Source organism: Nyctibius grandis, chromosome 5, assembly GCF_013368605.1.
Source record: "Nyctibius grandis isolate bNycGra1 chromosome 5, bNycGra1.pri, whole genome shotgun sequence".
In the NCBI taxonomy this organism is placed as follows: domain Eukaryota; kingdom Metazoa; phylum Chordata; class Aves; order Nyctibiiformes; family Nyctibiidae; genus Nyctibius; species Nyctibius grandis.
Genome location: NC_090662.1, coordinates 58543489 through 58558211, shown reverse-complemented (window position 1 = coordinate 58558211; position 14723 = coordinate 58543489). Strand labels below are relative to the sequence as shown.

Here is a 14723-nt window from a genome sequence, read left to right as displayed (position 1 = left end):
AAAGGGAGAGAAAGGAAAATCAAGAAGTGGAAAAAATATTGTCGTATAACCAAAGCAAGAGGTTAAGAAGTGACCTTTGCATCAGCAACAATCACATGCTTCAATTTCCGTAATGTCTGGGTAAGATCATGTTTTTTTCAGTAATGATGCTTCACCATATTCTGCCTCTTGTATCTTTGAAAATGCATCTGACAACATCTCAAGATAAATGGTATGCAAAAGAGAGCAGTGAAATGCTGCCCTGTTAACGCTACAAAGACAATCCCGAGATGAGTAAATGGGAAATGATTCCTTTAAAAGCAAGGAACTTGAAGAATATTTGCTTCTTTTTTATGGATTCAGGAACATCTGAACTTTAATCCACCCTGGATAGACCACCTGTAATGAGAGAAGGTGAAATATGTAAGTTGACAGCAAAGACCAGCCTGCAGAAGTGACAAATCATGTGTGGGTTTAATGCTCTTGTCAGGTCTCTGTTGCCCAGCTCAAGAAAGCAAACAACAGTCATGTCAATTAAAAACCTCCAAATGGTGAAATGAAAATTCATAATTTTTATCTTTATTTTGTTAGGGGAGCCTCTTTCTTTAGTTTTCACTGGTGTTTATGTCTGTGATTGTATGGGTTTGTGGGAACTGCACCTTCAGAATTTTTCTGATACTTCCAGCACCCAACCTGTCATCAAAATTCAGTCAAATTAATAAAAGTAACTTAAAAGCTGTCCTTGTACTGGATTTCAGTGTCACATTTAGGTAAGTTTTTGGAAGTTAATGTATGTAGAACCAAGGGAGGGGAGGTGAGACAATCTGCTGATCCAGCATAAGTCAGTGTCAGAACTGAAAATGCAATGCATGATTAGCTGGATACATACAAACTTACCCAAGCCAGAAAGCCACATCATTGCAAGTGCTATGTCTCAGAGAATGCGGTTGTACTGGTCCAGGACATGTGCTGATATATCTGCACAGTATTCCACTGCCATATGGATTTGCAGGATCAAGTGTGCACTAGCTTGAAGATGTCATAACTCCATCCCATCACATAGTATAGACATGTATAGTGTTTAATAAAAAGAGTTTAAGGAAACTGAAGTATGTGTCCAAGACATAAATTATTACACACTCGAGACCTTTACCTTCATAAGGACAACCAGAACAGATGTTTGCACATTACAGATAGCTTACATTCGCCACTTGGCAGAGCTGTATCTTGCTGAATCTAGAACAGAGGCTAACTCTTATGCTGAAAAGAAAAATAAGTCCTGTCACTACGGAAGCAAAGTCCTTTAGAGAAAGAGTACAAAATCAGCTGTTAAGAGGAAAGACTTCTTACTATTTATTTCAGTAGTATACAAGTTGGTTGGATGAATAATATGGATTATGAATAATAATAATTATTATTATGAATAATATTCACTTCAACGTGTATGTGTTTTGGGAAAGGGTTAAAAGGAAGAAGAGTTTCTTAATTGAGGTAGATGTTTATGATACATCACATATTTAGCTTCATCTTCTGGTATGTGGCAATATAGATCAATGGGAAGATGTGGCCACCACCCAAGCTGCTGGTAGTATGATGCAATTCCAATTACAACTTATCCTTGTCTGTGTATTTCCTCTTACTAGATGGGTAACTTCTCATGAGAACAGTCAGTGCTTTGCAGTGTAATTCCACTCTAATCTGTGGCAGCAGCTATGATCTCTAAGAGCAAATCTAAACTCTCAATAACCCATGGGAATGGCAATATAATGAGGACTTCTGCTTTATCAGGATTTGTACAGTATCAGGATCATACTGTATTATCAGGATCATGCAACACATGACCCACATATTTGCACACTGTTTTACAGGCTTGTTGTTTATCATTAGATAGTTTCAGTCCCGAAGAATAATATTTGTAAAGTATTTCTTTACATTCTTGTGTAGTAAATGAGAAGAAAAAAGATCCGTTCTGAGAAGCCAACATAGCTGCTACACAGTTGCTATACATGTATACTACATACATATATACAGCTGCTATATATGTATACTATACAGCTATGTTTGTCAACATTTACATTGCTGTCTTCTAAATCTGGATAGTAGAAATATTGGAAAAATCATTTAAAAGACAGACAAAAATATTTCATGTCCTAGGTCTTCTCTGTAATATTGAAGGTTAAAGAAGGTATCTTTATACTATACAGACTATAGCTGGCATTAAATAAGCACAGACATTACAGTACTGTAATGTTTTCTTTTCTGTCTGTAGTCACATTTGTGATTCCAACCTCTAACAAAACTGGGAAAAAAAAGAAACTCAAACACTTTATTTTTTTTTCATCATGGTTTTCCAAATCTTTTTAAAAAATAGGGTAAATGCTGTTAAAGCCCCAGACAATCAAAATAATTTGGAATCAGACTTAGTAATAGTGGGTAGAACTTGAAAAGAACATTGTTTGAAGATTTTCTACATTTATCCTGTTGGCTAGATATGATCAACTACTACAACATATAATGTCTCATGCAAATTTCATATTAAAAATTCTGTATTTTACAGAAACAATATTGACAACCTCATTTATTCAAAAACATAGGCATGGCCACTGAAACCAAGGAAATTTATTTTTTAAGTAAGTGAGAATTAAATACATAAATGCATCTGCTGTTCTTTTTATTTACATATCTTTTCAGATTCTTTTTAATGTCCTTTCTTCACATTTCCCAATTCTGCAACACTGGAGACTCACAGCATCTCTTTTATTTTAATGGAAACTCGGATTCTTGTGTACTAATTAAAGTTCCCAGCTCTGGAGAAAAAAAAAAATAATGTACAATTGTAAAACTCATAAGTTGATCATAACAATCATAATTAAATGACACTGAGAAAATAAAGAATTGTAGCAAATATGGAGAAAAAAATTCCATTTTAAAGGACACTGTCAAAATATTTTATTCTGCAAAATGAAACAATTGTATCATAATGTGTGTTTCTTTACAAAATAGTTGCTTGAAAAATGCTACATTGGTTGGGTTTGGTACCAAAGAAATTGAAGATGAGCTGACAATATGTCTGTGTTGTCTTCAGACTTACTAGGGCTATTGGTGCCAACTTCCACCGTAGTAGTTTGACTGACTGGGGGTAGCTGATACTTTCACGTAACTCTTTGGCTCTTCTGAGCTTTCTGAAATTTTCATTCCACATCTTCTCTCTATTTTCTCCTCTCTGAGTGGGCAAGTGGAAATATTTTTGTAATTAAGTAAAAAAGAAATTAGGCTACATGCCAGCGAAAAAATCCTAAAAGTAAATGTGGTAAACGTATTGGAGGTACACAGTGCCTTGTTCTGAACACGGTTGCATTTTTACAATATGAGGTGGATAGGCTGGACTCTGTGATGCCCAGGTTGGCCTATCATTCCCATTTTTCAGGACTCTCAGACTCTGTACAAAAAATAAGCCATTGAAATGAGAAAAGCCCTGTCACATGGACCATTGAAAAAGGACTGGAAAATGTTCTGTAGAGCATCATCTTACATAGGCTGAAAGATGTAGAGGAACAACTCTTTGGGATTTTTTGCTCTTCTGGATTCTTTTTCTCTGTCTGAGTGTCTTTGAATATTCCAGAAGACTAAGAGAACATCTCAGAGTAGTTTTAGATCATGAAGTCAGTGCTGATTATCTGTTTCAAATACATCCTATAATATCTGGTTGTTTATTATCCAATAGAACAGAGGGCAGAACAAACAAATAGTGCTGTAAAATCAGGCACTAAAAATCACTTTTCACTAAAACCAGTGATACAGTTCTCTGGTGAGTTAATTCGAGTTGGTATTTCTAATCTGACACAGATTATAAGAACACCCACAGAGACCTAGTATGGTGTTTTGTAGCCATGCAATATATGCACAGGTATTGTTGGTGAAGGACTGAATTTTGTCTTCAGACAAATAAATACAGGGCCTGCCTATCTGCATCTTACTCGTCCCTATGCTTCTGAAGGCAGAATAAATGATAAACTACAGGGTTTGTATTCAATGATTCAAGGGGAGACGTCCATCAGCTGTTAATAATGCTAGGATTACAAAGATGAGGTCCTCAAACTGATGTACACCTAAGAACTGACTTTTTGGACACATACTTGCACATAGTGAAGATATTTAATGCTGGGATCTTTTTTTACCTTTCTGACAAGATAACAGTTGCTGATGCCTAGAAGCCACAGCTAGAAAAAATGCACTGGGGACATCAGATGCAGTTTCTTAGCACTTTATTCCTTAGAAGGTGATTAAACCTTGACTTTTTAAAGAGAGAATAAGTAGTTCCAGGAGATGTGCTTTAATTGCATTAATTTATCCCAAAAATAAATTTTGTGGCTTATCCTGGGGGTGTCAGGAGAGGTTACCTTAGGCAGGGTATTCCTGGTGTTTGAGTGTCTTGCTCTGCTTCTCCATGTCATCACATTCATTCAGGGGAAGGCAGTCATTTGCATTGCCTTCAGGATGCTCCCATTACTTGTAGTTCTGTTGTAAGACAGTATTTCTAACTAAAGCTGCAATCACCTGTAGGAGTCAAAAAGCTTTTTTTTCTTTCCTCTGACACACGATTTGGCTTTTAGGTTTCTGAACTGTATCACTCCCTGACTGATCTTTGAAACGTGAGAGCTGGCTCACAGTTGGAGAAGAGTTACTGAGATAGTGGGGGCAGTGCCCTGAAGACACATGGAAGTTTTTTTGGGGTATCTGACTGGTTTGTGTCACTGGCAACCTCTTGGTTTTATAGACTGCTAGATCAGCCATTACGTAGGAATTAGATGAAGCTGGCTGGGATCCTCGGAGCTCAGCTTCATTCTGCAGCCAGGGCACTATGAATGGACTGGCATTGCTGTCTCACCTCTTCTGTTCCCCAGGGATTAAAGATCCTTCAGGCACAGGCAGCAACAAACACAAATATACAGAAGTTTTTGCTTTTGCTCGTGGCAGGCCCATCAAATTTTTGTGCTTTAAACATATGGCTCACTCATCTATTTTTTCTTCTCTCCATCTTCATGATCATCTGTAGTGTCAGTAACTCTCATGTTCACAGCACGATGCCACAGCTTTTCTTTGTCTCTCTTACGCCATGAAGCAGATGTTACTGATCAGTCTGCCAGGCAACTGTCTGATGTGCAAGCCCCAAGGTACAAGGGAAAGTGTGGTGTTCAGCTGGATCCAGGGAGTGCTTGCTTCACCCCAGCTGCAACCTCCTGCCGCATTCCCTCCTGCTCCATGTCATCCGATGCTCAAGGCATGCTCCCATCATGGGACATGTCACTGAGAGACTACACACACCAGGCAATTAAAAACTTGAGAGGTCAACAAGTCATTTATAACATGTTCTGACTGGGACTCCCTGTGGCACTGTGAAGGCAGGGGACAAAGCAGAGAGTAAAAAGAAGTGCTGTGCTAAGGCTATAGTTGTTTTTGTCTGTTTTTTCTTAAAGGACATTTTTAAGCTGCTATGAAAGCCAAATAAATACATGAATAGATACAAAACCAGGGAGATCTCAGTGCCATTACATACCCCCTGTGTGACCAGCAATGTAAAATACTCAGTTCTACTTGCATTATCCATGCTGGCTTGAATACGCTAAAAGTATAAAAATGCAAATCTTGCTCTGTTGAAGTTAATGGCAAAACTCTTATTGACTTATACGGGATAAGTTTCAAGGACGTTGTAAATACCTATAAAACGAGGCAGTGAGGAGCAGATGATCTCAGCATGAAAAGCTATATTCTATTCTCAGTCTGTGGCTCTAGCCAGCCATACTAGTCCAGCTGTTTACATGACAGACTGCTAATTTAGCATTACTGTACTACTAATTACAAATACTAGTTTAGACATGCTGAGGTGTTCAGGGTCTGCTCTTAAATGCTGGCTCATGGTCTCCTCTGTTGTTTGGTATAAGAAAGATTCAAGAAATAATCATTTGATATTAAAATAGGATCATGTAAAAAGTCTGTGCAAATATATTTGAAGTGTATTCAACACCTTTTAAATACAGGCTTTGAAAGAAACCAGGGAATTGTTGTTCTGTTTTATACCAAAAGTACTGTTACTTACACTTTTGCTGATTGATTATTTCCCTTGTTTGTCTTAAAATTATTACAGGAAGGTAATAAAAGTAAACTGATTTATTATCTGACAGCCTCAGTCCAGGTTTCAGTAGAAAAACAGAAGCAGCTGTAGGTATGCACAAACACCCCAAATTCAGACCAGTCAAACCCAGTACTTTATTTAAATTTGCCTGTTGATTCCTTTTATCATGCAGTTCTCCTTTGTGCCCAGACTTATCCATAAGGCTTGTGGGTTTTTTTTTTGTCTTCCCTTCATTTTACCTACCTTCCCTGAGACCATTCTCAGGAAAAATACTCAGGAAAGCCCAAGAGCCCTACCTGGGAACAATACCGTGGTGTCCTTTAGTGTGTGCCTTTTAGCAATGCCATTTATAATGTAGCTTTGGTCCCACAGGTCTGAGAGGTGGCCGTCAGCTTTGCTAAACCTTACCTGATGCAAGAGGTTGCATCACATAAAGTATGAATATGTTGGGTCCCCATTTGAGAAGCCATCTCACAAGGTGGGAATCGGCAATGAGACTTGTGCTACCTGAGAGCAATGTATCTGGGGCAGACCTGGGTCGCTTTGCTGTGCAATGCTGGGTGAGTACGAGCAGACAAGCTTTGTGCTGAGTTCACTCTGTAAGTAGAATTGAAGGCTCTGGTCTGGAGGACTGCAAGTCAGACATTTTTGCCAACACAAAAAGGGTTTCAATTGTAAAAGCTGAAGGAATGAAATTGGTAACTTATCACAGAAGAAAATACACCCTTGATTTATGAGCCCAGACAGCAGAGACGGTGTGGCAATGTAACCAGAGATGTAGGGCAATGCAAACATGAAGTAACCATCTGTTTTCCTCAAGGCTTTAGCGAACCTTGTATTTTATTTCCATTTTAAAGCGTCATCTTTACAGTCCATTTGTCCCCTCCCCTTCCTTCTCTCAGCTCATCCCTGTGATGAAGAGTTAGTGCTCTTATCAGGCAAGGTTTCAGGTAATGCTTCAGTTTTATAGCCTCAGCCTTTCCATGAGCAAACATTCACAGCAACCTTTAGCCTCTCTGCTTTCCTGAGCTTTGCTGTTGCCAGTTTTTCACAAACAGAGTGCCACCTAGTACACCAGAGGGGCGGGCAGAGGTGAAGGCGGGGAGGGGGATAGGGAAGTGCCTGAGAGAAGGATCGTGCAGCCTGTCTTTGAATCTACAGCGTGGAGATCTCTTTCGTCCTATCCGGGAACAAAACCAATGTAGCGTATCTGAAAGAAAGAGGGTTGGAAGAGAAAAAGAAAAGAGAGAGCACACACAATGGGTCTAAACTGAGCAATAATGAAGCAACAGATATTTGGTCTGGCCCTTTGGCCTTTGCTTTTCTCACTCCAGCTGCTGCAGCAAGTTGGTTCAAATAAGTGTAGCAACAACAATTATGTGATCAATGTGATGCTCATGAATTACTTGGACTTCCCATCAAGTAATGATAATTTGAAATTAGCTGTGAAGGAAGCCTTGAAAAGGGTACAAAATGAATTCCAGATGACAGGTAAGGCAATGGGTGTTGGTTATTCCTCTCCTGCTCCGGTTTCTTGTCAGACTTTGTGCCACAGCTTTCTACTCATCTGACCTTCAGCAAACTGCTCCTCAGATAGGCTCCTTGCCTCTCCATTCACCTTATGTAGATCTTATAGAAATAATGACCTCCCTCTGTAAAAACAGAAGTGCTCTACAGATGGGCAGAACTATATTTGCTTTCATGGTGTCTGGACAGACTCTTCCTACATGCTTTTCTGGAGATGTTCAGTCGGGATTGTGAACATGGGAATTGCTGAACTGGATCAGACAAGACCAGTGACCCATCTAGTGCAGTAACTTGGATGCCCTTGCTTCTTCTCCTGGCTGGATTAGCCTCTACTTTCTGAAAATAATTTTCCTCTTGACCCCATCTGTTGATCACATTATGACTTGAAGTGTGAAGAAAGTCCGTGTGTTTTTCCCTCATTTAGAGTCACTGCAGATTATGCTTTTATTTATTTTGATATCTTACCTCTCCTTTCAATATCAGCAATCTACTGTTACTCTCTAGAATATAATGGGAAAAAGAGGTTCTAAAGAAATGATACCTATTCCCTTTCTGCCCTCTTGTTGAAGACATTTTGTCCAATTTTATTGGAAAGTGGTCTCTCTATTACTTCCTACAGAGCCTTAAAAAATGTCTCTAATAATGGCCAACACTAAAAGTACTTTGTACTGAAACTACTAGCACTCAGCAGAAGTAGTCAGCAGTCCACACTGGAGCAAATTTTACGGTCTCATCCTAAATAGTGGGGGTTACGTGGTAGGTGGACTTTCTAGCAGGTTTTTGGTGGGAGACATCCTAGCATAAGACTGCTCAGACCTGTGTCAGAAGAAGAGGGATACAGTGTATTAGTGGTTATCTGCAACTCATGATGCTGTTTACTTTTATGTTTATGTTACAGGAGAAAATGTTACAGTCAATGCCACCTTCCACAAATTTACCTCATCCCTCTATGTCTCACAAGGCTGTCGTACCAGCACCTGTGAAGGTGTGGAGCTCATAAGGGAAATTTATGTGAGTAGCAGGCTTCTTTAAGTTGATTTCCTGAGACAAGGCTTTTTTCTTTCTGCGTGTGTGTGCACATATGTCTCTCTGTCTTTCCTTATTAACTTTTGATCCTGTTGTTCAGTTCCAAACAAATTTGACAGGGAAGTGAAGTTTGCAAAGAGAAGATGTTCCTGTAGGTTTTGTGAAGACAAGTAGGCAAATACTGGGGAGGGATTCTACGAATGCTTCCCAGAAGCTGTCATTGAACATTTGGTGCCAGTGCCAGCTAAAGCAGCCTTCTGCTTCAGGCTCCTTTTCTTATGCTTAAGTTGTCCTCTTTTTTCATATCTGCACAGCTCTTTGTGTGGCCACATAGCCAAAGCAATCCATTAAAAAAAAAAACCAACCAACCAACCAAAAAAAAAAAATCCCAAACACTCAAACAGCCCAAGCAGAGCAAAAAAGGCCCATTTCCAACTGGATCAGACCCTGATCTGGTTCACTATCTGTTTACGCAAATACACAACAGAGAGAGCTGTGCAAGGATGGGAACATGTGGGCAGAGAGGTTATTAGGCTGGCACTGACACCAAATAAATGTGTATAGAACTATGCCCAGAGGGCAAAGATGAAGTGCTCACTTGTCACTAGAAATCACAGAAGTCACGTGAGAGAAACTATGTGAATATCCTAATATGGGGAAAAGCTTCAGTTAGAATTGGTGCCTTACAAGAAGCCGTGTTTCGGTGGATTTTCTTATGTCTAACCGCCACCTCTGAGTGACGTTTTGTCAATCCAACGTGAATTCTCAAATCTACCAATGTATGAGCACATCCCATAGTTTTTGTTAAGAAGACCCACATGACACACAAAGCCACTGGTCAGGCCTCATTTGGTGGTCATGGAAGGATTTTCTTTCATACAAGCTTCACGTGCACATAACTAATCGTTTTTCTGATATACAGTATCTTGTAATTCCAACTCCTCTGTCTTCTGCAAATGCAAGCACTGCTGGGGTGTGTAATTTCATATGTACAATTGTAACAATTGCAATATTTTTATCCTAACTTGCTGCCTGTCTCTTAATGCGGGTCATACTCACCACAGGCACTATTCTGTCCTGTGCCTTTTCTTAGCTTTATGTGATTCCTCCCTCCTTCACACTAGGTTTGTTCTTTTAACCTTTCTGTAGCTCCTTTGCTACTCTGTTCTTGCTTTTGCTGGGTAAATTCTGTGACTCCTTCTCAAATCCTAAATTTTTCTTCATTCTTCCATCCTCCCCTCTCTGCCAGTCCTCTGCACTGTCCCCACTACTGACTCTTTCTGATGCCTTTCAGAATAATGGCACACTTGGCTGTGTTGTCATAGGACCTGCTTGCACTTATGCCACCTACCAAATGGTCTCGTAAGTACCACCTCTTCCCCCTAATATTGTGATGTTAAAGATATCAACTGCTGAACAAGTTCTTTTGTGTGCAACAAGCCAGCAGAGGCATTGGGGTTTAGGATACATCAGACACCTCGAAGTCTACAGTCAAGGCAGTAAGACTCTTATGCATAACCACTGCGTTTGGTAGGAAAAAGAAAATCCCCTTCCAAAGCTCATTGATGAAATCCCATTTCTAGCAGGGAAACTTTTCTAATTGCTGACAGTAAGTTGATTGATTAAGGGCTCAAAAGACTTAACATTTCAGCAACTGCAGCAGGAAAGAGATGTTACCTTGAGGCATGTAGACGTTACAGCACTGCAGCAACAGAGGTCCTTCTGAGTGGGTGTTCAGTCATTGTGAGGGGTCTGAGTTACATGTGTCAAGAGAAGATCCAAAAACCACAACCATCTTCAGTAAAGAGTGTTTAGATAGGGAGCAGCCAGTTTCATCCTAACTTTTCTGCCTGAGGAAGCATTCATGAAGAATGAATCTCTCTACTATCATATCATACATGAACCTATATAATTCTATTCTATGTTATATTATACATTAATGTGTTCATTCTCAGATATTAGGAAAAGTGTAAGCTGAATCTGCAGACTTCTAGAATAAAACAGTTAAAACCCCCCATCAGTCATGACATACAAATCCATATTTTTACCCATGTGAATCACTTCCCTTTTTAAACTTTGGTAGCCTTTTGATTTCACTGAGAGATACTGGGAAGATTGAGACACTTTTACCTCAAGCTTTATCTGCTTTTGGCTCCATACTTTTCTTTGAGTGGCATGACCAGAAGTGAATACAATGTTACTGGTGAATGCATGTGATATTGATTTATAGAAGAATCAAAAGAGTAAGTCTTACATATGTATAGAACCGTGGTAAAATATTATGCAATATACCCCATTTTATTCATTGTGCCTCCTAACTTTATGTTTGCTTTTCTGTCTGCTGGATATGGAGCTGCCCAGGATGATGCCAAAGTCTTTTCCTCAGACTCTGACACAGTTAAACTAGTAAAAAAAGTATGAATAGTGGAAGTTTATGCAAAGCAATGAATAACACTAACAAACAGCCTGCTGGCTTTTGCCTGTGGTGCAATGGCTTTGCAAATCAGAACAAGCACCTCACTTTACAGCACTTTAAGTGTGGGGAGGGCGCTGGGGGTGGGGGCACTCCATACGCAGCGATGGCCTGCGATGGCCTGTGCTCAGCCGCTGCTCTCTGGGTTTCATCTTTGGCTTGTCAAATGGACATTAAGCGACACTGAGTGTTAACTGCAAGAGCTCTATAAGGACAGCGGCTGCTGGAGTGTTGTGACAGAACGGTAGGAGTAACAAGTGTGGTTTGGGATTAGCCCAACTGTCTACCTCCAACATCTTCACCATCTCTAATTTAGGAAATCATTGGGCCATGATCAATGGGATGAAATTTAACAAGTCCAAATGCTGGATCCTGCTCCTAGGACAGAGTAACACCAGGCACAAGTATAAATTGGGAGAGGAGTGGCTGGAGAGCAGCCCTACAGAAAGGGATCTGGGGGTGCTGATAGACATCAGGCTTAATACGAGCCAGCAGTGTGCCCTGGCAGCCCAGAGGGCAAACTACATCCTGGGGAGCATCAAACACAATATAACCAGCCAGACCAAAGAGGTGAATATCCCTCTGTATTCAGCATTGGTGCGGCCTCACCTTAAATACTGTGTGCATTTCAGGGCCCCACAATTTCAGAAGGATGTGAAGGTCATTGAATGCATCCAGAGGAGGGCAACAAAGCTGGTGACAGGGCTGGAAGGCATGTCCTGTGAGGAACAGCTAAGGACTATGGGCTTGTCTAGCTTGGAGAGAAGGAGGCTGAGGGGTGACCTCATTGCTCTCTCTATACAGCTTCCTGAGGAGGGACAGTGGAGAAGGAGGTGCTGATCTCTTCTCCCTGATATCCAGTGGTAGGACGTGTGGGAATGGTTCAAAGCTGCTCCAGGGGAGATTTAGACTGGATATTAGGAAGCATTTCTTTACTGAGAGGATGGTCAAACACTGGAACAGGCTTCCTAGAGAGGTGGTTGATGCCCCAAACCTGTCAGAGTTTAAGAGGCATTTGGACAATGCCCTTAATAACACGCTTTAGCTTTTGGTCAGCCCTGAATTGGTCAGGCAGTTGGACTAGATGATCGTTGTAGGTCCCTTCTGACTGAAACAGTCTATTCTATTCTAAGTCACTCAGAAAAATGTCCATTTCGTTAGTGAAATGCTCTTCCTGGTATTACTTATCACATCATCTGTGTCTGTTTCTATTGCAACAAGTATAAACCTTGTAATTTGTTAAGTGAACTTTACATGGAAAGTAAAGTTTTGTCACAATAATGCCAAGAATTCTAATGGCCATAGTTTTTGCAGGCAAAATTCCTTGTCAGAAAAACACTTACTATACAAGAACTGAAATATTTTGAGTCTAGTCTGGTAAGATTGAAGCATCTAGGAAAATACTTTTATCCTTAAAAACTTCTTGTCTCTGTGGATAAAAAATATCTTTGTTTTACAAATTCCCTGCCAGAAGAGGGTTGCCTTAGCTTTTCTCCCTGATCGCTGCTGTTGTACAGCTCCTAAAATATGCCATAGTGAAACTAAAAGACTTTTCCGTTGAGTTGTAGGAGTAAAGCTTTTTTTGATGGCAAAAAGTTTTCACCCTCCAGTGCTGCCCCAATAAAGAGATCAAATCCATCTCATGTTAATGGCAGCCAGGGAGCAGAATCGAATGGGTCCTTGAGCCTTTGGACTCCTTTCACAGCCCTTGGGCTGAAGTGGTGGATGGTACCCAAAAGGGCACGGGGAATTGAGGGCAGTGGGAGAAGCTGCCTGGACCAGTTCAACAGGGCTTTTCAGTGCCAATACTGACCTGAAATCTGCTTGTGTTCTTGAGGAGCCTTCTGTTTCAGGTTCAAATTTCTGTTAAACTAATGCAGGGCACAAGAGGAGAGAGAGCTGAGGATGGAAATCATGTGGCAGCTGCCTTGGTGCGACAGCAATCCATTCAGACTTGTCCTCTTGTCTCTCCCTTCAGAGTTGAAACAATACTGAGCCTGCCTCTGATCTCTGTAGGGAGTTTTGGACTGTCCTGTGACTACAAAGTAAACCTAACCCGCCTTCTGACCCCAGCCAGGAAAGTGAATGAATTCTTCTATTATTTTTGGAAAGAATCTTGTCTGCCATTCAAAACCACAACCTGGGAAACTGTCTACATTTACAAGAGGAACGAAAACTCAGAGGCATGCCTCTGGTAAGATCCGGATCCCCCTCTGACCCAGCTGTGATAAACTCCATCCTCAGACATGGTTCTTACAAGCTGTCCTTTGAGTCCTACATTTTGAGAGGTGCCTTACGGCTACCAAGGAATGAGAAAAGGAAAAGATGAATTATACCCTTTAGCTGTACTGCATATCTGAATGTTTCACTCAGTCTACTTTTAAGTATTGTCAGGCCTTGACTTTTCCTGTGGACAGCATAGCCCACATGTTGTCCCTGCTGGAAATACCTGTTTACTGCATCCTTGATGTAAATAGTGTGGCATGAGAGGCTCCTCCATTGGGCTCTCTATAGATGTCTTTTTAGGTCAGAGGTCTTATCAAGCTCTTGTAATGTTTCACCACATTAATGGTTTCAATCTGTGGGCACTATTGTTACTCCAAAACATTTCCAAAGTTCAAACTGTATCTTTCTTTGAACAAAATGACCCCCAATGATTGCAGAGTTTAAGCTATGCTCTCACCAGTTTGGAGCAAAGGAGACAGTTTTCACTTTGTGACCTGAAACATCAGGCTGTGCTTAATTCTCAAGAATACTGGGTTTTCTACTTGCCTAAAATCAAAGGCTGTTTATAGTCAGACTCTTTAATATACTGATATTTATCATTAATCTTCTATTATTTAATCTTATTTAGTTTTCAGCTCATCTGAGTGTTTCTATGATCCTTTGATTTTTTTTCCAACTTCGAGACATAAAATGCTGATTAAGTAAAAAAAAAAAATCTTGTTTCTCCTACTAATTTTATAAATGTAGCTCAAAGCCAAGAATTCATGGAAATAAATATTATTTATCTTTCCAATTCGTAACCTGAGGAACTTGCAGAATTTTAAGCAAAATTTATTACTGTATTGGCTTCAGAGACAGCTTAAATATGATATAAGCATGTACTTACAGAAGATTTTGTATACAGAATTAAATTTTTTTTCTGAATTAAGGGGCCTAAAAACTGATCTCCAATTCACTGTTTTGTAGATATTTAGGGACTTTTATTGTTTCCTCCTTCTTTTCAGCAAGATAGCATCTTGATCACATGATGTAATTGCTGTGATTACCTCTCTGATGCTTTGAAACAGTGCACTTTGCTTATCTCTTACTACAATCCCTGTTTCTCCTTGTTTGCAGCTATAATTGGCAATGTACTATTCACATGTTAGGTAAATCCCTTTAATCCCACAGGTTTCATACCTTTCAGGGAAGTCAATGCATGTAAGTTATTTCCCAAGTGTTTCTTACCTTATCTTTATTAATACTTCTGTTCAGGACCCTCTTTATGTCTTCAGAATTGTTCAAGCTCCTTTTCTTTATTGTTGAATTAACAAAAACTTTTAAAATTTGTTTTGTGTCTCTGCCCATTTTTCATCCTAA

At 40.0% G+C, this 14723-nt stretch overlaps 1 protein-coding gene across 1 annotated transcript in view; it reads left to right on the top strand.

Moving 5' to 3' along the window:
* The first annotated feature begins 7392 nt into the window (after nucleotides 1-7392).
* The window catches only part of GUCY2C (guanylate cyclase 2C), a 46775-nt gene continuing 39444 nt past the window's right edge, over nucleotides 7393-14723 (top strand). Inside the window, exons 1-4 of the mRNA XM_068401677.1 lie at nucleotides 7393-7603; nucleotides 8538-8650; nucleotides 9960-10027; nucleotides 13117-13332. Coding sequence (XP_068257778.1) covers nucleotides 7393-7603; nucleotides 8538-8650; nucleotides 9960-10027; nucleotides 13117-13332 — 608 coding nt within the window. The remainder of the gene's footprint in view (nucleotides 7604-8537; nucleotides 8651-9959; nucleotides 10028-13116; nucleotides 13333-14723) is intronic.